At 36.2% G+C, this 26,288-nt stretch overlaps 1 protein-coding gene and 1 pseudogene across 4 annotated transcripts in view; both read right to left on the bottom strand.

Annotated features, from left to right (window-relative positions):
• MARK1 (microtubule affinity regulating kinase 1) overlaps positions 1–26,288 on the bottom strand; it is a 143,029-nt gene that overhangs the window by 26,187 nt on the left and 90,554 nt on the right. For all 4 annotated transcript variants that reach the window (XM_010368083.2, XM_030937015.1, XM_030937014.1 and 1 more), the window contains exons 7-13: positions 22,877–22,933; positions 20,368–20,604; positions 20,159–20,278; positions 6,226–6,325; positions 5,056–5,168; positions 1,839–1,992; positions 1,342–1,535 (exon numbers count right to left, since the gene is read on the bottom strand). In XM_010368083.2, coding sequence (XP_010366385.1) covers positions 1,342–1,535; positions 1,839–1,992; positions 5,056–5,168; positions 6,226–6,325; positions 20,159–20,278; positions 20,368–20,604; positions 22,877–22,933 — 975 coding nt within the window. The remainder of the gene's footprint in view (positions 1–1,341; positions 1,536–1,838; positions 1,993–5,055; positions 5,169–6,225; positions 6,326–20,158; positions 20,279–20,367; positions 20,605–22,876; positions 22,934–26,288) is intronic.
• LOC104666093 lies at positions 11,413–13,155 on the bottom strand (annotated as a pseudogene).

The raw sequence follows: 26,288 nt of genomic DNA, 5'->3' as shown, positions 1-26,288 counted from the left end.
CAGATCAGGTGGAAGCTAAGTGGTTATATCCATCAATTCTTAAGGTAGTTATCTCCATGTTTATCCTTATGCCCTGGATACTATCCAGAGTTTTGATTCTGAATTTTCATTATTTTCCTCTTTTTGCTTATGTTACTACATACAATACTTTAGTAAGTTGATGACTTTCAACTCCTATATATTTTACAGCAACATTCTAGATTCATTTCTCTTCCTGTAAGAATACTTCCTCCAACTAAGGTGTTTTCAAATGGTCACTGTGTAGTCAAACAGTTGAGACATTTTATGCCAAAGAACATGCGTGGTTTTTGTACCTTCATATTTAAATGTCAACACGGCTAGATAAAATTTCTAGGCTCAATGTGCTTTTCTTTCAATACTTTAAAAATATTTTCCCCTTTACCTTATTGTATCCATGTTGCTGTTGAGAAACCTAAGGTCAATCTGAATCTTGTTCCTTGTTTTTTTTTTTTTTTTTTTTTAATTTTTTGAAACAGAGTCTCGCTCTGTTGCCCAGGCTGGAGTGCAGTGGCATGATCTCAGCTCACTGCAAGCTCCACTTCCCAGGTTCATGCTATTCTCCTGCCTCAGCCTCCTGAGTAGCTGGGACTATAGAATCTTGTTTGTTTTAAGGTTGTCTGCGCTCTGACTCTGGAATCTTTAAAATATTCTTCACCGTGTTTTCGGTATCTATAAATTCCACTTTAAGAGTCCAGGAATAGGTTTTCTTTCTGGCTTCTATTTGCGACTCTGGGTCCTTTCAAAATGAAATCTTCCCTCTTTATTTTTTGTTATTATTTCTTTAACTATTTCTCTTCCTTCATCTTGCTCCCTTTCCTTTCAAAACACCTATTATCTGAACGTTACCAACTCTATTTCTACCTTTCATATATCTTAGTTTTCTTTTATATGTTCTATCTCTATTCTTCCCTGCTGCCTTATGGGAGAACATCTCAAACCCTCTTCTAGTTCCCATTATATAATTTCTATGGTTTGCAACTTTATAAATTAATTATTACCTGAGTCTGCCTTCATTAAACGGCTTATTTGTAAATAAAAATGAAATGTGCCAATATGATATTAAATAAACATTATAAAAAGGAAAATGAAGTGGGAAAGTTTAATGTACCATTTTGTGTTAAGTGTTATACATGCAAAAAAGAATCCTTTTTTGTTGTTTTTAACTTGCATTTATGAGAAATGTGGTCCCTTTTACATGTTCTTTAAAGTATAATTCCCTTTAAAATTTTCAATCATTAAAAAAAGAAAGATAAAAATTTTACACATAACCCTGAAACAAGTTATTACAATAAACTGCAATATACCAGGGTATTTACTCACACTTGGAATAGTTGAAGATTTTTTCCTCTCTGGCCCTACAAGAGGGCTTGCAGTCATCTCGCTTTTTGATCCAACTGTTGTGCTGCCAAGTTTTCGAGCCACATCTTTGTCCCACTCTTCTTTCTGTTCACTTTCTACACTGTTAGCCTGAGCTCTTTTGGTATATGATACAGCAGGAGGAATGGATGGACCAGCTATAATTAAAAAAAAAATAGCATAATGAGCTGAAAAACAACTGATCTATTTTCTGCTCACAAACAAAAACTCTGTATTAAAATTATCCACATTTGCATGCTTTGAACTCTGAACGAAGATTAAATTGTGATTTCAAAAATCAGGTCAGTCCCTGTAAAAGGGATTATATTTATAATTCAGTAATATAAGTCTGTGAGAACTAGATGACACAAGCACATAGAGACGTGAATGTACAATGCTTTAAAAACACAAGTTTGGGTAGAACCCGTGTGTTGTTTCACTTATTTGACTTTTTCCCCTACCATGATCACTGAAACGCCGCTGCTTCTGATTTGCTGAGATACTTCTCTGGACCTTCAGGTGAGCAGGGGACTGAAGAGTGCTGTTGTTTAAGTCACTACTGGGCCGGGACCTCTGACACAAGTTTCCACTGGATAATGATTCACCACCTTCAAACTATAAGAAGAAAAACCACAAGGATTTTAAAGCAAAAAAAAAAAAAAAAAAAAAGTTTGCACAAATACTGCACTTTTGATTTTCTAAATGATTTAAAGCTATATAAGAAGTAATCCAAGCTGAAAAAACAGTGTAGTATTGGGCCTAGAACTTTAAGTTGGCAAGCAGCAAAAGGAGTGAACTGGATAGAATGTGCTTTAGTGACTACTCATAATCTTCTATTATCTTGTACAAATCCTTAGTTTAGTCAAAATACCAAATAACAGCTACCAATTATTGAATGGTTATTATAGACTAGGCACTGTGCTAAGCTCTTTCTATATGTTACTTTATTTAATCATCACAACAAACCTATGATGTATTAACCTACACTTTACAGATCGAAAAACTGAGGTTAAAAAAGTTAAGGGGCATTATTGAGATTCAAACTTAAAATAAAATCTAAAATTTTAAATATACACACATGTATATACACATATGTATGCATATAAACATACATATAGATTTGTTTTGTTTTCTCCACATTTGCAAAAAAAAAAAAAATACAGTTTACTGTTTCTGATCAGGAAACTATATCTACTTAGAACTCAGCATGGTAAACTACGGGTTGACACACTATCCCTCTCTCTGTAACGTACAAGTTGCTTGCTGCCAGCAAACTTTTGATGGAATCACTGGCATCCCAATAGGAAATCTAAATTCATATACAGATAATACTAATGATAAATCACAGAGTAATACTGATGATGATAAACAGCTAATGCAGAGCACATAATAATCTGCTAGAAACTGTTCCGAGTTTTTAAGCACATAATAATCCGCTAGAAACTGTTCCGAGTTTATAAGTGCTCATTCATTTAACACTTTCAATGATCCTAAAAGATAAGCACTATTATTGCTCTCATTTTATAGGTAAGAAAACTGAGGCATAGAAAATTAATTGCCTTAGTTGCACAGTTAGTGGTTGTGCTGGGACAGGGCAGGGGTCGGGGGGACTTAGATCCAGTGAAGCTGGCTCCAAAGTTCAGGCTCTTACTACTTACCAGTAGCCTCATCCATTTATATTTGATACAATTCATACTTCATTTAAATTCATGCATGGTACGGTTACATACTTATAAAATTAGTGCTTCTTTTATATTTAAATTAACAGGAAAATTAAAGACCTCAGGAGTGTACTTTAAAATCTAAGTAGAAACAGTTCAAAGCCTTTAGAAATAACCATTTGCACTATTTCCCACTTAAAATTCTCTTGACTTGGCTTCTTTGATACCACATCTCTAGCTGTTAATGTCTCCACTAAAGATTCTCTTCCATTATAATAGTACCCACCTGGTAGGTTCACTGGGAGGATTAGATTAATTAATATTTGTAAAGTCCTTAGAACAGTCCCTGGCACATTACTATGTGCAGTGTGTTCCCCTCTAATGAAGACTCCAAATCTGTTAATTATTCAAATCTCTCCCCCTAATTCAGATCTATATATCCAAATGCCTAACAGACAGCTCCATCTAACAGGAATCTCAAATTTAACTATCCCAAATTGAACTTCCTCTCTTCCCTCTGAAATCTGTACCTTTCCTATCTTGGCAAATGTGCTTACACAGTCATCCATATTGGAAATCTCATGGGCTCTTATCTCTCATTTCCAACTGGTCCCCAAGTACTACTGTTAATTCTACTTCTTACATGTCACACAGACCTGCCTTGGTGGGTCTGACCTTAGCCTACTGTAGGTACATGTCCACCTATATGCTCCCAGAGTATGCTGTGCATCCCCCAAATCAGAACACATACTGTACCATACTGTTAACTGCTCGCCTCACCTCTAGACTAAGGGCTCCTTGAGAGCAGAGACTTTCTCGTCTTTCTATTCACAGTACCCAGCATCGTTTCTGGTACAATAAAGGTTCAATATATGCCAGCTGGAATGCACTGCTCCATTAACAGTTACTATGGAATTATAAATTTCAGCTTTTTGTCTCTAAAATACCTCCCACAGATATCTAATTTCCAATAAATTTTTAATGTCCTGCAATCTGTTCTTGACTCTCGATGTATAGCCTTTATATTTGTTTTGCTAAAGAATCATTTGCTTTTATGCTTCATGATACAGTTTGGATGCTCTGTCCCCTCCAAATCTCATGTTGAAGTGTGACCTCCAATGTTGAAGTGGGCCTAGAGGGAGGTATTTGAGTCAAGAAGGTGGATCCTTCATGAATGGCCTGGTGCTGTCCTCATGGTAACAAGCTCTCCCTCTATGTGTTCACGCTAGATCTGGTTATTTAAAAGAGCGTGGCACCTCCCCCACCTCTCACCTGCTCCCTCTTGCCATGTGACATGCTGGCTACCCCTTACCTTCCATCATGTCTGTAAGCTTCCTGAGGCTCTTATCAGAAGCAGATGCCAACACTATGCTTTGTGTACAGTCTGCAGTACTGTGAGTCAAATAAGCTTCTTTTCTTTATAAATTACCCAGTCTCAGGTACTTCTTTATAGCAATGCAAAACTGACTAACATAGTTCACCATTTGTATACAGTTATTTTCTGAGTATATCTCCTTATTATAGTTCTCCTGGCCTTGAGAATTCCCAACTGAAAGCATCAGTCACTTGACACTTTATAAGGCAAAATGTCATCAAATAACCTTTCCTGGAGTTACCTCTTTTACAAATCCTTTAAGACATACATTTTATTTTAAATGCTATCACTTCCTCACGTTTCAGTCACTGTCTTTTCTGCACACCTGGAATAACCATATTACCTTTAGTGGGACTGTTACATTTGGATGCACAAGCTGTGGGGGAGGCCATTCTCAAAGACCAGGCTGTGAATGGTGGCTCCTGGAGCTAAGAAAGACAGTAGGCCTATTCTTTCATAAAATCTCTCTTGGTACCCAGAAATAAAACCAGTTTGTAATTTAACATCGTGATTTTTGAGTTCCAATAAATAAGAATGTTAGAGTAGGATCTTTATATTATTTTTGATTCTACAAAGAATATATTTACTAATATATAAGCTCAAAAAATAATTCACAGTAATTTGAAAAGGTGAAAAACTTACTTCAGGTGGTTTTCTACCTAGAAGAATATAAGTAGCCATAACTTCATCATACTTCTGATTTATTAAGGCATCATTTATTTCATCTCGTGCAAAGCCCATAGTGATCATAATGTCTAGAAATTTAAAAAAGAGAAATTTTCTGAAAATGGTTTTATTTTCATAAATCAACAAACACAGGCAAGTCTGCCAACTTGGAATATGAAAACTTAGTCATGAAAATTTAGTGTAGTTTAAAAAACTTCTGGACTATTAACCTATGGATACCATATGTTCACAGATATTGTACAATGATACTTTTACATGCAGAAATTATCTACATCATGGGTAATATATTAACGGGCCCACTTAATTTCTCATTGCCTCATACATTCCTGAGCTAATTTTCTTTGTCCAGTCTAAGACCATGTCAGTCTTTGTTACACTGCAAAATTCCCTTTCTCTCAACTCATCCTCAGCTACTTGTGAAGTGGTTTCTTTCCTCTCTTAACAATTTCTGCTTTCTGATTTGCAGTAGGGTGACTCTTCTTTGGGAGATCTGAATTTCCATGGTTTTTCTGATCAGGTTCCTTATACCCTAAAATGCTCTCCCCTGCCACTCTGCCCTCAAGCCAAACAGGGACACAGTTGAGATGACTCAGTTGAGACTAAATGATGGCTTTGGGAAGGGATTGCAAAATGAAGAGAACAAGTTAGAAGGACAGCTCTGGCTGGATATGGGCAGTAGCAGGACGAGTGAGGAGGGAGAATAAACATTGCTAAGACAGTAGAAAAAGAAAGGGAGAGCCAAAGTGTTCAACTCTTAATTCAGTGCCTCTATATCTTTGGTTGAAATACATGCTACGTTCGCTGATACTTATCAGTCTGATCAGTGCTGATAGTCGTATCAGCCATTCCTCCTGCTGGGTATAACTGAAAGTAAAGAATTCAATTTATTTACATTAAGTTTTATATCATCATTGTCAAACACTGAATTAGACCATAATATATATGAGAACAAATTAGGGAACTTGAAATGTATAATTTTTAGTGTATTATCATTAAAATGATAATACAAGTATTTTTCAAATAAAAATTGCTTCCTATTTATACTTTTAAACACCATTTTGGTACACTAAAGGACTCCTACTTGCTGCCTAGGGACAGTACTTCTTACCATGTTTAAATACTTACCTATTCTTTTTGTGTCATTGAAATCTGGATCAGGCTCAGTATATGGCTTTAGTTCTTCTTCTTCATGACCAACATTCATCCATCGATCTTTCATTATTTGCTAGGAAATAAACTCTACATTATGTGTGGTCAATCAGAACATTCAGCCACTTACTATAACTCTATTTTAACAAATGTAAAATTACTGGTTCACTCAACAAGTTTCATGTGACATTTCTAGTTTGATTAGTGGGCCAAAAAGAGGTGTAAGACTTTGGGACACACACAACAACTATGACTGTCTTCCTACACACTCACCAAATGTATTGATTCAAAATACCATGCCTCTCTTATTCCTTCAAAGGGAATATTTTCAAATTTGGTTATTTTAACATAAGAACTTACTTCTTATAAAGCAGATTTTAACTTCTGCTTTAAATTTTTACATTTAAGATTAATATGGAGATTATAATTTTTTCCTGGTTTATGCCAAACATATGCCTTATTTTAAAATCATCACTTATTAAAATATTAGCAAAGAAGTGGTCATGGGGAATGAAAATCAGGGTTAGCAGTAAAGCTATCAATAAAGATAGCTAAGATAATGTGGGAAGGGAAGGCAGTCAAAATTTAAGTCTAGAGTTAGGAATTAGGTAAGAATCAAGCTGGGGTTGATGTGAATTACCAGAGTCAGATTTAAGCTAAGGCTGTGACAATAACAGACAGTTCTGGGCTGTTAAAAGGCAACCTTGTGGGGGGCAAGCTAGAGAATGGGAAAAATATTTGCAAAACATATACTGGATAAGGGGTAAATATTCAGAATATGTAAAGAATGCCTGCAACTCAATAACATAAAAACAAATAACCTCAATAAAAAATGGGCGAAGTGATTAATAGATATTTCTCCAAAAAAGATACGTAAGTGGTCAAAAAGCATGCTTGCTGTGTGAAAAGATACTCAACATCATTAGTCATCAGGGAACTCAAAACCATAGTGAGCTATCACCTTATACTTATTAGGATGGCCACTATACTCATTAGGATGGCCACTGTCAAAAAAACAGGAAACAACAAGGGTTAGTGAGCATGTCGAGAAACTGAAACCCCTGTGAACTGCTGGCAGAAATGTAAAATGGTGCAGCTGCTATGGAAAACAGTACAGAGGTTCCTCAAAAAATTAAAAATAGAACTACCATATCATCCAGTAATCCCACTTCTGGGTATTTATCCAAAAAAACTGAAAGCAGAATATCAAAGAGATATTCAGAAACTTACACGCACTGCAGCATTAGTCACAAAAGCCAAGATGTGGAAGTAACCTAAATGTACATTGACAAATGAATTGATAAAGAAAATGTGGTACATAAATACAAAGAAATATTATTCAGCCTTAAAAAAAATCTTGTTACATGTTACAATATGGATGAACCTTGAGGACATTATGTTAAGTGAAATAAGCCAATCACAGAAAGACAAATACTGCATGATTCTACTTACACAGATTATCTAAAGTAGTTAAGCTCACAGAAACATAAAGTATAATAGAATGGTGATTGCTGGGGCTGATGAGGGGGAAATGGGGATTTGTTTAACGAGTACAGAGTTTTAGTCACACAAGATGAAAAAGTTCTGGAGATCTGTTGTACAACAATGTACACATAGTTAACGATGCTGTAATACACACTTATAAGTTGTTAAGAGGGTAAATATATGTTAGGTGTTTTTTACCACCACCACCAAAAAAAAGGCAATCTAGTAGAGAATTTACTATACTCATGGTCAGGCAATGGGGAACTGGAAGAAACTTATTTGAATAATTCTGTATTAATTTAGAAAGATTGTTCACTTTTTATTACTACAGAATTTTAGGTTTTCATTCTAGGTGCTGATATATTAATTGCTTTTTCCAAGTCCTGTAAAGTAATTTCTCCATCTTTAAACTTTACTTGCCAATATTCCACTAATTAGAAAAATAACTTCCCATATACATACCTTTTGAAGGCTAATTTCTTGACTGCCCAGGTACCTTCTCCTCATTTATTAATATCTACCTAAAGCTAATCACTAGAAAATAAGAAATCCAGGGAAGATCTCTAACAACCAAAATCTTTAACAGTACTGCTGTGCTGAATTGGAGGATTTTCCAGAGGTCATCATCACATGATTTCTTTTTTTTTTTTAAAGACAGGGTCTCATACTATATTGCCCAGCCTAGAACTCCTGGGCTCAAGTGATCTGCTTGCCTCAGCTTCCCAAAGTGCTGGGATTATAGGCATGAGCCACCATGCCCAGCCACATGATACATTTTTAAATTAAACTTTCTAGAGAATTCATATATTTAAAAAATACAAGTATGCAGACATGTAACTCTTAAAAAATTATCACTAACTTGATTTCTTTTCACCACTTTGGGCAATGGTAATTTAAGTGCCTTATTCAACTACTTTAAATAAAACTAGAGACCTACTACAAATAATTCTACCATGTGTCTTTAGTGCTATTCATCAATAAGGCAAAAGTGGGGTGGGTGAACATCAGGAGGAAAAAAAATGGGCAAAGCAGAGATGCAAAAGTTGCCACATAAGTTCTCGAAATACTAAGGCCTTTCCTGTTCCTCCCCTCTCCCCTCTCAAACATTATGTCTGACAGAAGCCTGAGCAAGAGTCAGGCACCAGCATCTGTAGAAATAAAATTTTGTTGTTGGCAGAATTTCCTAGGTTGGAAGGTGAATACATAGAAAACCCTCAGAGAACATATTGAACTACTTAAGGATAGTTATACAGTACACACAGTCCCTCCCAGACCGATCAAGCTCCAATCCAGCCATCTACTCCTTGACACCTTTATTGATTCAATTCTACAGCTGCACAAGCAGAGAAAGTAAGGAAGGCATACGGAAGTAGGAGCTCAGCTGATGCTTAAAAGTCTTTAAGCATATATAAAGTAAATCCATAACAAATCCTACCCCTCCACACACGTATCAGTACAAACAAAGGAATCTAACTGTCCTTTTATTAACACATTACTTTTTAATAGGAGTTCTTTGGACATTTGTTGTTATGATAATGGATGAGAAGCACAAAAAAGAAAAATAACAAACATGAGCTAGACACAAAATACTTCTAGTTCCTCAAATCAATTTAAGCCCTTATTGATGTTCTCAAATTTAAGATTACAAGTTTGAAAATAACAACAAGTGGAATAAGATGAATAAATAGTAGAATACTAAGTAAGTAAAAAGTTAGATTCAGGTAGAATAATTACGGGTTAATCATGCAAAAAGGAAGTGGAAGGAAGACAAAGAACCAGGAGAGAAAATGCAGGTATAAAGAGGCCCTCAGGCAAAACCAGCATGTAATAGTTATCTCTCAATGGTATGCTTTTGAAAAGTCTCTCTGGCCAGTATGTAGGGAGTGAGTTAGAGGGGTTCAAGATTAGAGGCACATAAATCATGTAAGAGGCTTCAGCTAAATCTAGGAGAGATATGATGACACCCCAATTTAAAGGTACACAGTGGCAATAGGGAAACAAAAGGCATTTTCAATAATTTGCAGGTAAAAATGAACAAAACTTAATGATTTATGCAGTTTTATGGAACTTCATAATCACAATTCATGATTACGAAGGATGAATATCCATATATCTACATGACTGGATATGGGGGAGAGATGAAAAGAAGAAGAAATTGAAGACAGTGCCCAAATTTCTTATTCAGAGAACTGAATTGAGAGGTTGGTATCATTCACTGAGATATCAAAAGCACAGAGGGAAGAATGGATGGAGAAAGATGGAGCTCAGTTTTAGACAAGCTGAGTTTGAGGCACTATGGGATATCTCAATAAACATGTACTGTAATTACTCTGATACTTTATTCTGAGGCTCAAGAGAAATCTGGGCTAGGGACTGAGACTCAGGAATCCTTAGCCTACAGAGGATGCTGTATAAAAGCTGCAGGGTGGGTGGGATTCTCCAGGAAGAATGAATAGTGTTAAGAATAAATAGAAGAGGGCTCAGAGTACAGCCTTAAGGAACACTAGTACTTAAAGGTTAGAAAGAAAAGAAATCCAAAAAGAAAAACCCGCAGAGCATGACACGGAAGGCAACGAAAGAGTTCTTTGAAGAGGAGAAAGTGCTGTCCTGTCAAATATGGCCAAACGGTCAAATAAGGTGATACCTAAATAAGTAACCCCTTGTGTTTAGCAGTAGAGATGGGGGGACTTTGCTGGGGGAAGTTTCAGTGGAGTGGTGGCATTAGGAACCAGAAGGTAAATGGATTGGTGAGGAACGGGTGACAGTTTAAATGTAGATACTCTTCAAAAGGGCTCACTACAAAGGAGGAGCAAGATGGCAGCACTGAAAGGGGATTGCCGGGTTGAAGGATGCCTTTTTTAGTGGAGGAGATTCAAGTATGTATAAAAGCTGAGGAAAAGGAGTCAGTAGAGACAAGGTTCAGTTGGTTACAGAAGAGAGAGTCTTTTTGAAGGGGTGAGATACTGAAAAGGAAGGTAGATAACCAAATCCAGCAAACAGATGAGTGAAGTTTTCAACAAGAGAAAAGACATCTTTCCACTATGACAGGCAGTGGGGAGACATGGGGTCTAAACAGTTAATCTAATTTTTTTGTATAGCAATGTACCATTTTATTACAAGGAGTCTCAAAAATGAAAACAGTATCTCAAAAAGGAAACTAGACCACCAACCTCCACCTGCAGAATTAGGGGAAGACAAAGGGCACGCAGTATCAGTTTCTTGGCTCACTTGAAGCCACTGGGAAGGTATGAGAACAGAGCCAATCTAAAAATGGCTGATGTTACATTAGGAGCCTGAAAAGAACAGGAGACCCTTGAAGATCTGGCCATCCCTTCTAGAATGTTCAGTAAGGGCACCTTTCCAAAGCTACTAAGCAGGCATTTGGCATTTCAGGATTTTGTCTTATGGTTGCATAAAAGTATCCCTTTCACCCAGACCTGGTACTCTTTATGGCTCAAAGTTAAGAACTGGGGAAGGATGGAAGGATGGGTGGCAAGGCAGCTCCTAGAAGAGTTCACCCAGCATAGCTGCCCTCGGCTCAGGGACTTGGTTTCTGTCTAGTCTCTGGGATTTATATTTAATAAACTTTCCTATAAACATACAGAGAAAGAGAAATATAAAATCTGAGGTGTTGGTGGAGAAAGGTGTTGGCAAGAAGCCAGAGCTGGAGAGGTCTTTTCAGGCCAACCTGACCTCCTCCTTGACCCCTTTGGCTTCTGGCTTCTCCTCCTTGGTTTTCTCCTCTTCTGTGACTTTGTTCTTCTTATCTAGGTCTTTCTCCTTTTCATCTTGTTTTGACTCTCTTGGCTTTTTTGAAGTTGGAAGAGTTCTTGTGGCCACCCTCTCCCACCTCATCAGAGTCGGAGAACTCTTCCTCACAGGCAATTCATTTGTCAGAGGAACAGATCGAGATGCATTTGTCAGGGTCTTCTTCACTCTCATCGCCACTCTCCTCAGGGACGGATCCTGTGGAATCACCTGCATTTGGACCCAGGTGTATGGGGGCAGCATTCTGAGGTTCTCAAACAGTCGCTGTTTATCTTCTCCAAGTACTATTCGTGTTCTGGTTAGTCATACTGAAAGGACTGATGTGAAGCTTGAAATCTGGTCCAAACTATTCCAAGTAGTCGCTGTATGGAAGCTCATTAGGGATCTCTGTATCCAGGGCCACACCTGTCTCATATGTCCAGCACTAGGCAACATTACAAATGATGAACCACCTCCTCCCAGCATCAGTATAGGCAGGTTAAAGCTCTTGACAAATCCCACACACTTGGCATGGACCCCCCACCACTTTTTTTTGAGATGGAGTCTCACTCAGTTCCCCATGCTGGAGTGCCCTGGTGCAATCTTGGCTCACTGCAACCTCCGCCTCTAGGGTGCAAGTGATTCTCATGACTCAGCCTTCGGAATAGCTGGGATTACAGAAGTGCACCACCATGCCTGACTAATTGTTGTATTTTTAGTAGATGCGGGGTTTCACCATGTTGGCCAGGCTGGTCTCAAACTCCTGACCTCAAGTGATCCTCCTGCCTCGGCCTCCCAAAGTGCTGAGAACAGGCATGAGCCACCACGACAGGCCAGCATGTGCTTTGATGATCAGATGGAAGAAACCTAACCAGTCCCCAGATAAGGAATGTGAGCCACACTGTAAGAGCACTGCACTAGGCTGGAACATCTCCATTACTCTGAACGCAACCAGCTTGAAATGGTCTCATAGGACTTGTCATCAATCCCATCTCAGAAAGGTAGTTACCAGCATAATACTTGCCTTTGCCAGCCCCAATATCCTGTAGATCCCTAGTTCCTGAAAAGTTCTCTCCATACTTAGAAGACACAGTCATGACCCAGTCTGTGGTATAGAAGGCCTCTTCCATCCCATCACCATGGTGAATATCAAAGTCAATATATAGCACCCTCTGGTGATACTTCAGCAGTTCCAGGATGGCCAAGACAATGCCATTGATGTAATAGAAGCCAGATGCCTCAGGCTTCTTTGCATGGTGCAGGCCCCTAGCCCAGTTCACAGCGATGTCTATCTGCTGCTTATTAAGTTTCACAGCACTTGCCACAGAGCCACCAGCAGACAACTGTAAGAACTCAAACAGGCCATCAAATACTGAACAGTCCTTGCCGATGTTGAATCTGCATCTGCTTGCTGAGCTCGAACATGTAATCTGAATGGATGGAGCGCAAGAATTTAATGTAGTCATCCCTGTGGTACTTGGTCATCTCCTCAGTACTGGGCTTGTGAGGGTGACAGAATTCTATTTTTCAGTGGAGACCATAGTTGGGCAGCAAATTGTAAGTCATGCAGATTTGGTGAGGCTTCATTGGATGGCCTTGTCTGTAAGAGTAATTTCCAACATCCCCGTCGTAGTAGTAACGGACTTTCCTCCTGGTGCCCTGTGTCTGCGTCATCTTGCTTGCCTCCCATCCCTCTCATCAGTTGGTCTCAACAGTAATGTTTAAGGTATGGGAATGGGAAGCGGAGTACTCATGACTTTTGGTTTGTATTTTCTCAGAGGAATAAAAGACAAGGATATTTGCCTAGAATGTTTTCCCCTATCTTCCCACCTAAGTTCCTTTTTATTTCAAAATGACCACATAAAGTCTGGGCCCTTTCTGTTACTCTCTTTCATGGCACCCCGATCTTTGCCTACAATTGAATGAAGGTTGTTGTTATGTAATATTTTGGTTTACTTGTTAATCATGTATCTCCACTACTAGACCATAAACCCAATCAAAGAATGATCCAGGTCTGGTTTGTTCAATATTGCATATCCAACACCTAAAAGTACCCAGCACTAAATGGTCAGTACATATTTGTAAACCGAATGAATTAAAACCTCATCTTAATCACTTATCTGTCCTTCTCCTGTGTTCCCATAGAACTCTGCTTATATCCTAGTGTTACTGTTATTAAACTCTACCTTTGATTACAGTTAGTTGTGTATAGGTTTATCTTCACGTTATTTAAAGTCCTTGAGGACAAAGGCTGTGCCTTATGTGCTGTTTTTTCTCACTACAGATGCCTGTTTTTGAACAAGGTAGTGTTTCAAAATAATGTTGCTACAAGATCCCTGGGTAAGACAGAATCCAGAGATTAGCAACAAGAAGACACCTTACAAAGTTGTTATAATGTCCAGGAAAGAGAACAGAGGACTGAACTAGACATGAGGAAATGGAAGAAAGAAACCAGAAGTATAATCTATTGCACTTGATGAAAAGATTCATTTTGGTTCTGAGGGAATTGATGGAATACAAGAGGGTTCTGACAATTTTAAATCAGGTGCCTGGCAGAATAGGGTTTCTATAAATTAAGCAAGAAATATAGGAGCAATAGCAGATTTGATAGCTGAGAGATAAGCAATTAGAAGGAAAATGAAGATAATTTTCCGATGTTTCTCAGCTAAATTGTATTTATTTGGTGCTCATTTCATATCCACATGTTCCTGTCAGAATAAATATATACAAGGATCAAACCCTTAAAAGTGATTTTTTTGTTATTTGGGGAAATGAGATTTACTTATGAAATCTAAATTTTTATTTATTTATTTATTTTTTTTTTGAGACAGAGTTTTGCTCTGTTACCCAGGCTGGAGTGCAGTGGAACAATCTCGGCTCACTGCTACCTCCGCTTCCCAGGTTCAAGTAATTCTCCCGCCTCAGCCTCCCGAGTAGCTGGGATTACAGGCATGGGCACCATGCCTGGCTGATTTTGTATCTTTAGTAGAGACGGGGTTTCTCCATGTTGGTCAGGCTGCTCTTGAACTCCTGACCTCAGGTGATCTGCCCACCTGGGCCTCTCAAAGTGCTGGGATTACAGGTGTGAGCCACCGCACCCGGCCTATTTTTTTTTTGTTTTTGAGATGGAATCTCATTCTGTTGCCCAGGCTGGTGTGCGGTGGTGTGATCTCAGCTCACTGCAACCTCCACTTCCTGGGTTCAAGTGATTCTTGTGCCTCAGCCTCCTGAGTAGCTGGGATTACAGGCACTCGCCACCATGGCCAGCTAAATTTTCTATTTTTAGTAGAGATGGGGTTTCATCATGTTGGCCAGGCTGGTCTCAAACTCCCGACCTCAGGTGATCCACCCATCTGGGCCTCCCAAAGTGCTGGGATTACAGGCGTGAGCCACTGCAGCCGGCCTATTTTTTGTTTGTTTTTGAGATGGAATCTCATTCTGTTGCCCAGGCTGGAGTGCAGTGGGGCGATATCAGCTCACTGCAACCTCCACTTCCCGGGTTTAAGCGATTCTCCTGCCTCAGCGTCCCGAGTAGCTGGGATTACAGGCGCTTGCCACCATGGCCAGCTAAATTTTGTATTTTTAGTAGAGACGGGTTTCATCATGTTGGCCAGGCTGGTCTCAAACTCCTGACCTCAGGTGATCCGCCCGCCTGGGCCTCACAAAGTGCTGGGATTACAGGCATCAGCCAAAACTATTTGAATACACAGTAGAATTAACTATTTAAAGTTGTGCTATTAGCAGTGAGTTTTAATAAAGACCAAAAGAACAACTCGAAGTGTGGGCTGGGATTTTCAGGGAAGGAACCATAAGGGGACAGGATGTAAACTGATTTGAAATATAAGCAGTATTTGGAATGGTGCAAAGTCATGGCAGAAGGATGTGAGGAACAGTGAGGAGGCACCCTTCTTTTACTAAGCACATGAATCGTACACAATGAAAGAATACATTTTATACTACATTTTATAATTAGCACGGGAAAAAAAACAATAGGTGGACACAGAAGGACTGACTGCTAATTCTCACATAAAACTAGATTTGAGGCTAGGCTGAGTCAGGAAAAGTAGAAAATGCAGTGATAAGGAAAGAGAATTGGGCAGCAATGAGAGAATCAATAGTTTTGTTTCCCTTTATTATTATTATTCTAGGCACTGGGAATCACCAAGAGTCTGCTTAGCAGTTTGTCTCACAACAACCGTTGTATTTCAAAGCAGAATAAAAGTAATCTCAGAACAGAAAATAAAGGGTGGAAAGAAGATCTCCTTAAGAAAGGGAAGACGTGGGGTTTAACTCTGTTAATTCAAAATCTGAGGGTCTTTTTTCCAAAAATAAAGCATAGAAAGCAACAAAGAATGGATACATGAAAGGGAAGAGAGACATGGACTACCTGCCCTTAGTTGTGTGAACCTCATGCCTATGTAAAATTCTTTCATGGTAACCAAAAGAATTGACGTTAAAAGTCTAGGGAGAAACGTTCCCAGAAAACTGAGGTACTGCATGATAGGAGAGAGCTCACGTAACCCTAGTCTGGGTGGTTTCAGGCATGGTATAAAGAAAGACCTAGGCCAACAAACTGCACTAGACATAGAAATTAGTTGAATAAACTCATCCACTCCGATTTCATTTCATATATCTCATGAAAAACTAGAGGACAAAAAAACTTCCAAAATTAACAAAACAAAGTTTACCCTAGCCATCAGTGCCAATGAACATAAATGACTGCCTGAGAGTTATATTAACAAAACAATTGATTCAGATGAATTAAACTAGCTATGGGAAATATACACTCTATACTTAGGTGCACATTTATTTTATTTTATCTTATTTTATTTGGAGACAGGGTCTTGTTCTGTCATCCCGGCTGCAGTCCAGTGGCGCAATCATGGCTTATTGCATCCTCAACCGCCTGGGCTCAAGCAATCCTCTTGCTTCAGCCTCCCAAGTAGCTAGGACTACAGATGTGTGACACCACGCCCAGCTAATGTAGAGACAGGGTTTTTCCATGTTGCCTAGGCTGGTCTCGATCTCCTGGACTTAGGTGATCTGCCCGCCTTGGCCTCCCAAAGTATCTGGATTATAGTCATGAGCCATCAAGCATGGCCTTAGGTCTGCACATTTTAAAAATATGGAATTTAGAATGGCCAGACAGAAATAATTTTACTTAAATTATTTCAACCTTTGTAAAACATACTATATGCTTCTGAATTTGTACACAGAAATCTTTCATTTAAAAAATTATGAATTAATTGATTTTTTTGCTTTACTGTCACTTGGCAGACATAAACAAGACTGTAAAGATTATTTTAGTAACAGCTGAAAAATTAAGTATAAAAGTCAAAATAAACACTTTTTTGGAGGACCAATGATGACAAAGAGAGGGCAATAAGAGGAGATTTGCTTCAGGCTCAAATTTTGCATTATTTTGAAAGGTAATACAGTCCATCTTGGTTAAAGACTGGAAAAATGAATGAACATGTACGTAACAGGAAAAGCAGAAAAGTTTTTCAGTTTCTTTCTAATAAAAAAATCTAGACATACCAATATTCCAATAAACGGGTTTAAAAAACAATAGTGTACAACATAAAGCACAAATCCTTTTAAAATCATAATGTCCTCATTATCAGAGGACAGTATCACACATGGAAGTTCCAGACTAGTACAATTAGAAAGAGCTGACAACATTCACATATATAACTTGAAAAAATTATATAACTGTTTGCTTATGCCTAGGAACAAACTATAGGCTAGTAGAATGTGAAACTAATTTCATTAATTTTTATTTTCACAGATGATAAATAAGGCATTTAACTTAGGAGTCTTTAAGAAACATTTTAATAAAATATACAGTTATGTCTGGTAGCAACAGAAAGGTAAGTTAAATAAGTTTGAAATGATAAGCAACCATGTAAGATTCTCTAAATCAAATTTCAATATTAGCAAAATATATAGTGAAGAAAGTATAGAGGATACTCTAATCAATAATTCATGACACTAAAGTACACTGAAAAAACATTCATGATGTTCCACTTTTTCAAAATGTGGAAATTACCAGAAAAATATTTTATATTAAACTATACAAAGTTGGCACAAATCTATGAGGCTTCTTAACCAGACTCCTTAAGACAAGTAGTTAAAAGACACTGAGAGCTTATACAGGAAGAAGCACAAACTATTCATTAAAAATGTTCCATTTTATTGCTAATAAAAGAAATACAAATTAAAGCAAGGCATCAAATACTAGAATTTATATCCAATATTGAACCAAGCTATGGAGAATAGGTACATTCAAAAGCCTTGGGTCACACACATCTTTTGGCAATGATGAAAGAGCTATCCGATCACTTGCACCCTTGGCCCAGTAATTCCACTCTGAAGAATTTATCTAAGCATATATCCCAAAGGGGAAAAAAGTATACCACATTGCTTTTATCAAAAACAATGGAAACAACTCAGATGTGCAATAAACATGGAATAGTTAAATAAATTATGATATGTTACCCAAGGAGAATAACATAGCTATTAAAAAGGAAGGAGTGCATTCTTATGACAAAGCAAGAACGCATATCCAAAACTTCTAAGGTTAAAAAAAAAAATGGAACATAGTATAAAACATTTACTAACACATAAAATGTTATGTTTACATAATAAAGATGAGTATTTTGAAAATGGCTTTAAAAAACTTTACAGATTTTTTACTGTAATGCTAATAAAATTGGTTGGAAAAATAAAAGTGAAGACTAACAATTTTTGAAGTCACCAATATTTCTAGGAGAGTTTCTTAAGGTTTGGTATAAGAAATATTTCTATTTAAAAAAATGGTGTCAAGTTTCCCTGGAAAGTCATTTTTGGGAACTGTGAAGCAAATCAGCCTTTGTATAGTAATATCTATAATATTATGATAATATTTCCAGTGGGAACTCATGTTTTCATAGCTGAAAAACTTTGTTTTGGTAAGCTGGAACAGAAAGTTGCAGACTATACTGAAATATGTTGGAATGAGCTTCTGATGATCAAATATTTCAGTAATAAAAATTTGGCTTTTAAATTCAACTCAAAGCACTCTCATATTTTAATCCTCAACATTTTAATACCAATGATAAAAGACTAATGTGCTTGGCTACTATAAATTAATCATCTTTAAGGCATCAGCATATCTTATCTACTGTCCATAGAGATCTGTAATACCTATTCCCCCAAAATAATTTTTGTATATTCGTTTTGCTCTGCTCATTAGCTATGCTGTTGCTTCAATTCTGGGCATTTTATTAAGTGACACTCAGGTAAAGCGGGGTTCTTACGATAAAAGTTAGTCACAAAGCAGGATTACAAGACATGTTCTCTAAAGTTCATTATTTTAGAAATGATATGAGAGTCAAGAATTTTAGCTTTTTAAATATTTCACCTAATTTTTCTATGAATAATGATGGAAAGCTTTCAAAATAAGTGACATAAAAGTGGGCACTATATAGTACATGTTCTCTATTAAAGCATTACTATCATAATTTTTTTACCCACAAAAAGGGGGAAAAGCCCACAAAATTTGTAAGATATAACTAATACCATTTAAACAAATAATTCAGTAAAAAAATCCTGATCATTGATGAACTGAAACAAAGCATTTAAAATAATTTCCCAGTGGAAGTCACCATCCCTTAACTTCCATCAAAACATGCTGTATCTTCTACTGAAAAATATTTGTGGAAATAAAATTACAAAGCCCACACTAACCTGAGAGCTCTGTACACAGGGATGGCTCACTATAAGGCTGCCTCCTAAGCAGCATGAAGTCCGTGCCAGAAAGCCCCATTGCTACACTAAAAATGTACAGTTTATATGAGGTTAATTCTCTGAATTCTCTACCTTTCTATTAAGGTGAATAAAAGAAGACAGAAAGTACTAGTGAATAACGCATGCTGAATCTCTGAAATTATCTTAGTAAAGGCTAAAATATCATTCTTAAAAACAGATGGGCAAAATACTTAAGAAATAAACTATTCTAACTGCAGCGCCAGAAGAAAAAAAATACTAGACATTTTGGTTATGTGAACTTGCTTGCTTGTAACATACTTAGTCCATTTATAATAGTGTCTATTATTATAAATAACCTCACATATGGAATGTATGTAGGCAACACAACAGTGTTTTAAGAAATGAAATGCCTGTTTCCAATATGTTCTACTTAAATATTTGTAAGTTTTCTTTACTAAAGTTGAGAGGTTTCTATTGCATTTTTAAATGCCAGATACCAATGTCAGATATAGCTGTGAAATATTCACTAGATTAGAATTTTCACTATTTTCTTTTATCCTTGAAATATTTATTGAGAACTTACTAAAAACAAAGTTTCTGTTTTCGACAAAGCAATTTCTGACAGAGGCTACGTTTTCCTCCTTCTCTAACTAAAAGTGAATTTAACCTCTATTTTTGTGTTGTTTTAATTTAACACGGCACTACAGAACAAAGAGGAAATAATAGTTTTTAGAGACAGCTACTGTGGCAACTTTTGAAAGTGGAAAAAATCGTGAAAAAAAGTCATGTCATTTTCCCTACCTCTAAACAAAAGGCAGATTAGATAATTTGGCAATTTTCCTAAGAAAACATTGGAGAAAAATGCTCTTCAGTTTCTGGAATATTTTAATTGTTAAAATTTAAATTTGGAATATAAAAGTTTACTTACTTCCAAGCTACCTCTCTTTATTGGATTCAGGACTAATAATTTCTTCAGAAGATTTTCACAGTCTGTGGACATGTAGAAGGGAATACGGTACTTCCCTCGTAAAACTCGCTCTCGCAGTTCCTTAATAAAAGTGAAAGAAAGCACTTGTAACTGGTTTTTGAAATAATCATACTTGGGGATAAAACATTAATATAAAATTTAGCTGATACCTTTAAATTCTGGCCATCGAAAGGCAAGGAGCCACTGACTAATGTATAGAGAATGACGCCCAGACTCCACACATCCACTTCAGGCCCGTCATACTTCTTTCCTTGGAAAAGCTCGGGAGCAGCATAGGGTGGGCTTCCACAAAATGTGTCCAATTTGTTCCCAACTGTAAATTCGTTACTAAAACCAAAGTCAGCAATTTTAATATTCATATCACCATCAAGGAGAAGGTTTTCAGCCTAAGAGGAAAATAATAAAAAGAACAATGTAAAAAGCCTATATAAAATAAAAATATTTGTTAAAAGTGTTTTAGCTTCCAAATTTACATCTCTTGTCTCTCATTTCTAAATGTAATATCAAATTTAGAAGCCCAGTATAGTACTTCAATGCATTCTGAATTACATCTATATAAGACTAAATTTTAACACTATAAAAGGAAAGCTCTCTTTATATGCATATATGCAACTACTTAAGAAAGGTTATTTAAAACCCATTTTCTTTCATAGGTTATTTTAAACTCATTTTTTCCTCATAGTCAGAAACATCCTAGAAGTGTACCTTAGTATGACCTACTCTAAAGAGCATAATACTAATCCATCTTGGACTTAAACCAACATGATTACCCAAAGGAGCTCTATTTTAATAGGGTATTGTTGGTTAATGCTGGGCTCAAAGGTATATCTACAGTAACTGCCTGTCAGGGGTTCTGTGACTACTAATTCATTCCTTTGTCCTCTCTTGTAGAATACTTCCTCAACAAAATACTGTTTCAGTAAAACATGACCAAAAACTACAGCCTCCATTATATCTTGTCTGTTTTAAGCTTCTTTTTGCTGTTTTAAAACTAGATTCTCTTCTTGACGTATATTTTACATAGAAAACAGTGAATTTTCCATGTTTTGAGATGGTTTTCCAAAATCCTAAAGCAGAATCACTTAAAGACAATATTTTACATGTTCCTTTTGTAAACAGAAGCAACTCAATAAAGGACTTGCTTTTGTACACGTTTTATTTCAAACTCTGTTACAATGGATGGATAGACTAACAAAGGTATAGGTTACTTTGTAGATGTGTTTTATCAGGTTCCAAAAAGAAATAAAATTTGACTAAAACAAAAATCAGATTTCTCTATATTACTGGAAGGTCCAACAATCATTAAGAGTCATGCACTCTGCCCATCATATATCTCTTCCCTCCCTACCTGCCACAACCTTTCTTTTCTTTTTTTTTGTGGTATACTAGTTTGGGATATTTGTTTTCATTTTATTTTGGAAAATGCAGATACACCTAGAACCCAAAATATACAATAAAAATGGGGTATCACTTATTACATAAATACTATAAAAGCACATACATTTGGAAAAATTAATAATAGATTGTAACATTTTTGAACTGTGACAAAACCAGGTTATTTTGATGTTCTGATGTAAGGGCCTGGTCACTGTAAATTTCTGAAGCTGTTTGTGAGCAAGCTGGACTTTCTCTAAAAATGTCTGGATGGATATCAAAGTATCTAAGCTGCCCCAGAAGAGAAGAGCTGCAAGGGGTTCTGAGGTCTCCTTCCAGGAGTGTACAGAAAAACTCTCTACTGGACTAGAGGGAAAACATAATGTTTTGAACATTATTATTTTTTGCAGATTTTTTTCATATAAGAAATGAGATGATAAACCGGGAGTCAAACACAGAAGCAGGGGAACAGTTCTCTTCTTTCTCATTCGTCATGGAAGTGATTCCCCTTAAAATAGTCAAGGAAGGAAACCAAGAAATAGAAAAATTGGGAGCAACAGAAAATTCATAAGCTCTGAAAAATGAAGCTAAAATACAGAATTAGACTTGACTTTTGACAACTGTTTAGGATAATATATTTAAACATAACCCAAACTGGTGCAAGTAGTTGAGGTGATGAGGAAAAAAGTAAAAAAGAAAAATAAGACTTTTATGTAAGGGACAATGAAAATTAAATTTGGAAGATTAGAGAAAAAAGGAAAAAAACATGTAAACATTTTAGCCCACTTTCATTTTTCAAACAATCTATGTGGCACAACCATTTATTGACTAACTACACATTTCTTACTCCAAAGTATGCTCGTTTATACTATTATACGCATTTAGTGTTCATAAAAATGTTTTAAAACTTTCCTTAGTTCTTTGAGCTTCAAGATAGAGTGTGAATACTGTCTCTTATATAAGGGAAACATGGGTCTGTGCTCTGACTTTGCTTCTGTCTGAGTCCCACACTTTTGGTTGGGAATAAAGTTCCATATCTATGCATTTAAAGCAAACTAATTAATAGTGAATCAAATCCTCTAACCTCTAAAGCTAGATAACTTCTCACTCATATTTTCTTCATTTGCTCAGTGAAAATATTACTTTTCATAAAGCTGCTGTGAGAATCAAAAACTACTTGTATAGTGTCTAGTAGCACAGTTAGGCAATAAGATAGCTCTAATATTATTATTAAACATAAGTTAATAATAAAGATTTTTTTAAAAATTACAATCAGAAGCTTACCTTAAGATCACGGTGAACAATGTACTTTTGATGACAATACTGTACAGCAGATACAATCTGGAATAAATATTTGGATAAAAGAGTCAAACTATTAAAAAAAAATTTCCCCAATAATCATCTCCAATTTAGATAAATTACTAACTTGGATTTCAAGGTAGTATTTAATAAACATGCTATGCCTTTAGTTCAGAAAACTATACACATTAAAGTGATGAAATTTTCGCTGTTAAGTGCAGAAAATATGGAAAAATAATATTCTCTTACTAAAATACAATAAAATATTTGTCAGAGGCTGTGAAGATGTCATATGGATCATTTACAGTTCTGTGTTTATGTGACTGAATGTGTACAATTTATAGTTTTGGTCAAATGGTCTACTATAGTGTTGAAATAAAAGCTTTGGCACACATGAATTAGTATTTTAAGATAATTGTCTCAAGTTAAAAAAGCAAAACTCTATTCTAGGAATTACAACAAATGTGTTCAAGGCATGTTTCTTTAGTGAGGCCAATTCACTAAGAACTTATCGATGAGGTATTTAGCAATACCTATATTTATCTATTCAAATATAAAGAGAAAGGAAAAATTTTGAGCCTTAAAAAAGAAATCTGATCAGCAATAGAAAAGAGGGAAAAATGAAATTCAATCTTAAACCTGTCACTAATTCAGTCAGGTGAAGTATTCTATGCCTGTAACTTGATTTTGTATGCAGCCATAATTTTTAACCATCACACAGAGCTCTTTGGAGACAAGGACTAAACAAGGAGAAACCCAACAGTTTAAAGGCCAAAAGTATGAGAGAAATAGATTATAAACAATTCTATGATAGTTCTTTATTACATAAAATACAGAAATAGAAAGAATCTGATAGCAATCAATTAAGAACTATTTTGTACATATAATTACATCTGATGAGTAGAAGGACGGTCATTTTAATGTACATCAGAACATTCAATTCTGTGAATTCAGTTAAATATAAAAACAGTTTGAAGGTTAGGCATTTACAAATGGAGACAAAAATGAGATTTTTTTTTTTAAAGTATAAAGGTGATGTGAAGTATGACCATGCTAATAGGAATATGAGTGGAAAAAAAAACCTTCAAAGTAGAAGTGAACTGATATTTCAGTATTATAAAATTATTCTAATGTATATTAAAATGGTTTGAAGAAAGAGAAAACACGAATTCAAAACAAAATAATCAACACACAATGAGTAATATACAATTTCATTTAATTCATTTTGATTCAACAGTTTATTGAGTACCTGCTATGTGCAAGGAAATGTGCTGGTTGCTAGGTAAATACAAAAATGAATACTAAGTGGACTCTGTCCTTAAGGCGCTTACAATCTGATTAAGAAGAGAAAATAAGGTATACATTCTCTATATACCTTGCATTATGGAGGTATATATTATTATATAGAGAGGTATATATTATTACCTTTCTATATATTGTATATAGAGAGGTATATATTATTCCCCTGTAATACAAGGTAGAATCATAGAACTCCACCTTTTTAAAAGAGTATTATAAAAAATAAAGAATAATTTCAGTTGGAAATGCTTCCTGAAGGAGGTGATACTTGCTCTAAGCCATCCTTGAAGGACAGAAATATTTAAAAATGTGGAGATCTGGGGATGGGGAGGTGGTGAAATGCATTAATGACAGGGGAACTGTTTATTTGAAAAGCAGGTAGGATTCATGCCTGTAATCTCAGCACTTTGGGAGGCTGAAGTGGGAGGATGATCGCGTGAGGCCAGGAGTTCAAGACCAGGCCTTGACAACACAGTGAGACCTCATCTCTACAAAAAATAAAAATATTAGCTAGGTGTGGTGGTGTGCACCTGTGGTCCCAGCTACACAGGTGGCTGAGGCAGGAGGATTTCTTGAGCCTAGGAGGTCGAGGCTGCAGTATGCCATGCTCACACCACTGCACACCAACCTGGATGACAGAGTGAGACCCTGTCTCAAACACAACAAACAAACAAAAAGACCAACCAACCAACCAAACAAACAAACAAAAAAACCCCAGAAAACCAAACCAAACAAAAAATCATTTAAAGAAGAGGAGGTGAAAAAATGGTGACAGTGGGAGTCAAATCTTGACAAATAGGTTGGTAAAAGTCAAAACTAGGCAGGTACTGCAGAACCACTAGATGTTCTTAGGCAGGGTGACTAGGAATGATTATAATCAATTTGAAGTATGATTCCCAAAAATACAGAAGGATCTAATGATGAACATTTGTAGTACTGGTTTTCTTAAGCAATATTCTTCAAAATTCTAATACCCAATGTTCACTAAATTACATTCATTAGCCAAAAGACGTATACATTTATATGTATATTTTATTAGACATACTATATAGGTTATAGTATGTTAATATTATAAGATTATTTTGTATCATGGGTGACAGAAATTTGCTGATAATGACATTATCTTTTATTAGTCACGTTTGTATGATCCAGTGAAGGTATGCAACAGATAATAATTTGGTTATCAAACATGATCAGAGGCCATGCAACTCACGTCAGACAGAATGGTCTCTATGAAAACAGTTCTACATTTACTTCTGGAATCAAACATTTCCTAAGCCTCAAAGCATCAAGAATGGAAAGATAATTACAAAGAATCCTCCGCATTAAGCATGTGTTCTCCCCAAACTCTATGAAGTCTGAGCTATCAGTCAAATGTGGTAGTTTATTACAGTATTAATACAATTGCTTAGCAGGGAACAATTTCTGCCATGAAAGAAGTTCTGCCTTCTGACTCACTGCAAGAATTCCCCTCCACAAGCCCATTTTTTACTGCATTATTTTACAGCTAGACCTTCCAATCTCAAAACATTCTGTACTTCCATAAATAGGATATAGGAACTTCCCTATGAGCCTTCTATTAATGGATCTTGAAAACATGATTTATAGTCAGCTGGGAACTGACGGTAAGACCACACACATCAGTGTTTTCCATTGAGGTGGAGTTATCAGGTTACTTTGCAATTATTAATACTTATAAGTGGGTCAGGAATCCCCATGCTTGAAGTGGTAGACTTGATATTACTCGAATTGAATCAATATTATGATTTTTTTTTTGTAGGCTCAAGTCTTAAGGAATTTTGTAAAAGCATTGTATGGGTAATGGCTGCTAAGTGGTCTTAAACTGTCCTAGTGTCTTCAGTATTTGTAAGAGTAAGGTCAAGGACTTATATACATTTATCCTTGTTGACACAGTATTAATACGTACATTCTTTCACTGTTAAAATAAAAAAGAAAATAAAAGTAAATGTATATTCATTAAGTCTGTAAGAGTTTAAATCAAATCCATAAATAAAAATAAGCTCCTCAAAAATAAATTTAAGTATAAATTTACCTTTAGTCAGGTAACTACAAAATAATGTATGTGTGTGCATGTGTG

This window comes from Rhinopithecus roxellana, chromosome 8, assembly GCF_007565055.1.
Source record: "Rhinopithecus roxellana isolate Shanxi Qingling chromosome 8, ASM756505v1, whole genome shotgun sequence".
NCBI lineage: Eukaryota > Metazoa > Chordata > Mammalia > Primates > Cercopithecidae > Rhinopithecus > Rhinopithecus roxellana.
Note: the sequence above shows the minus strand (reverse complement) of the source record. Positions and strands in the feature narration are given on the sequence as shown.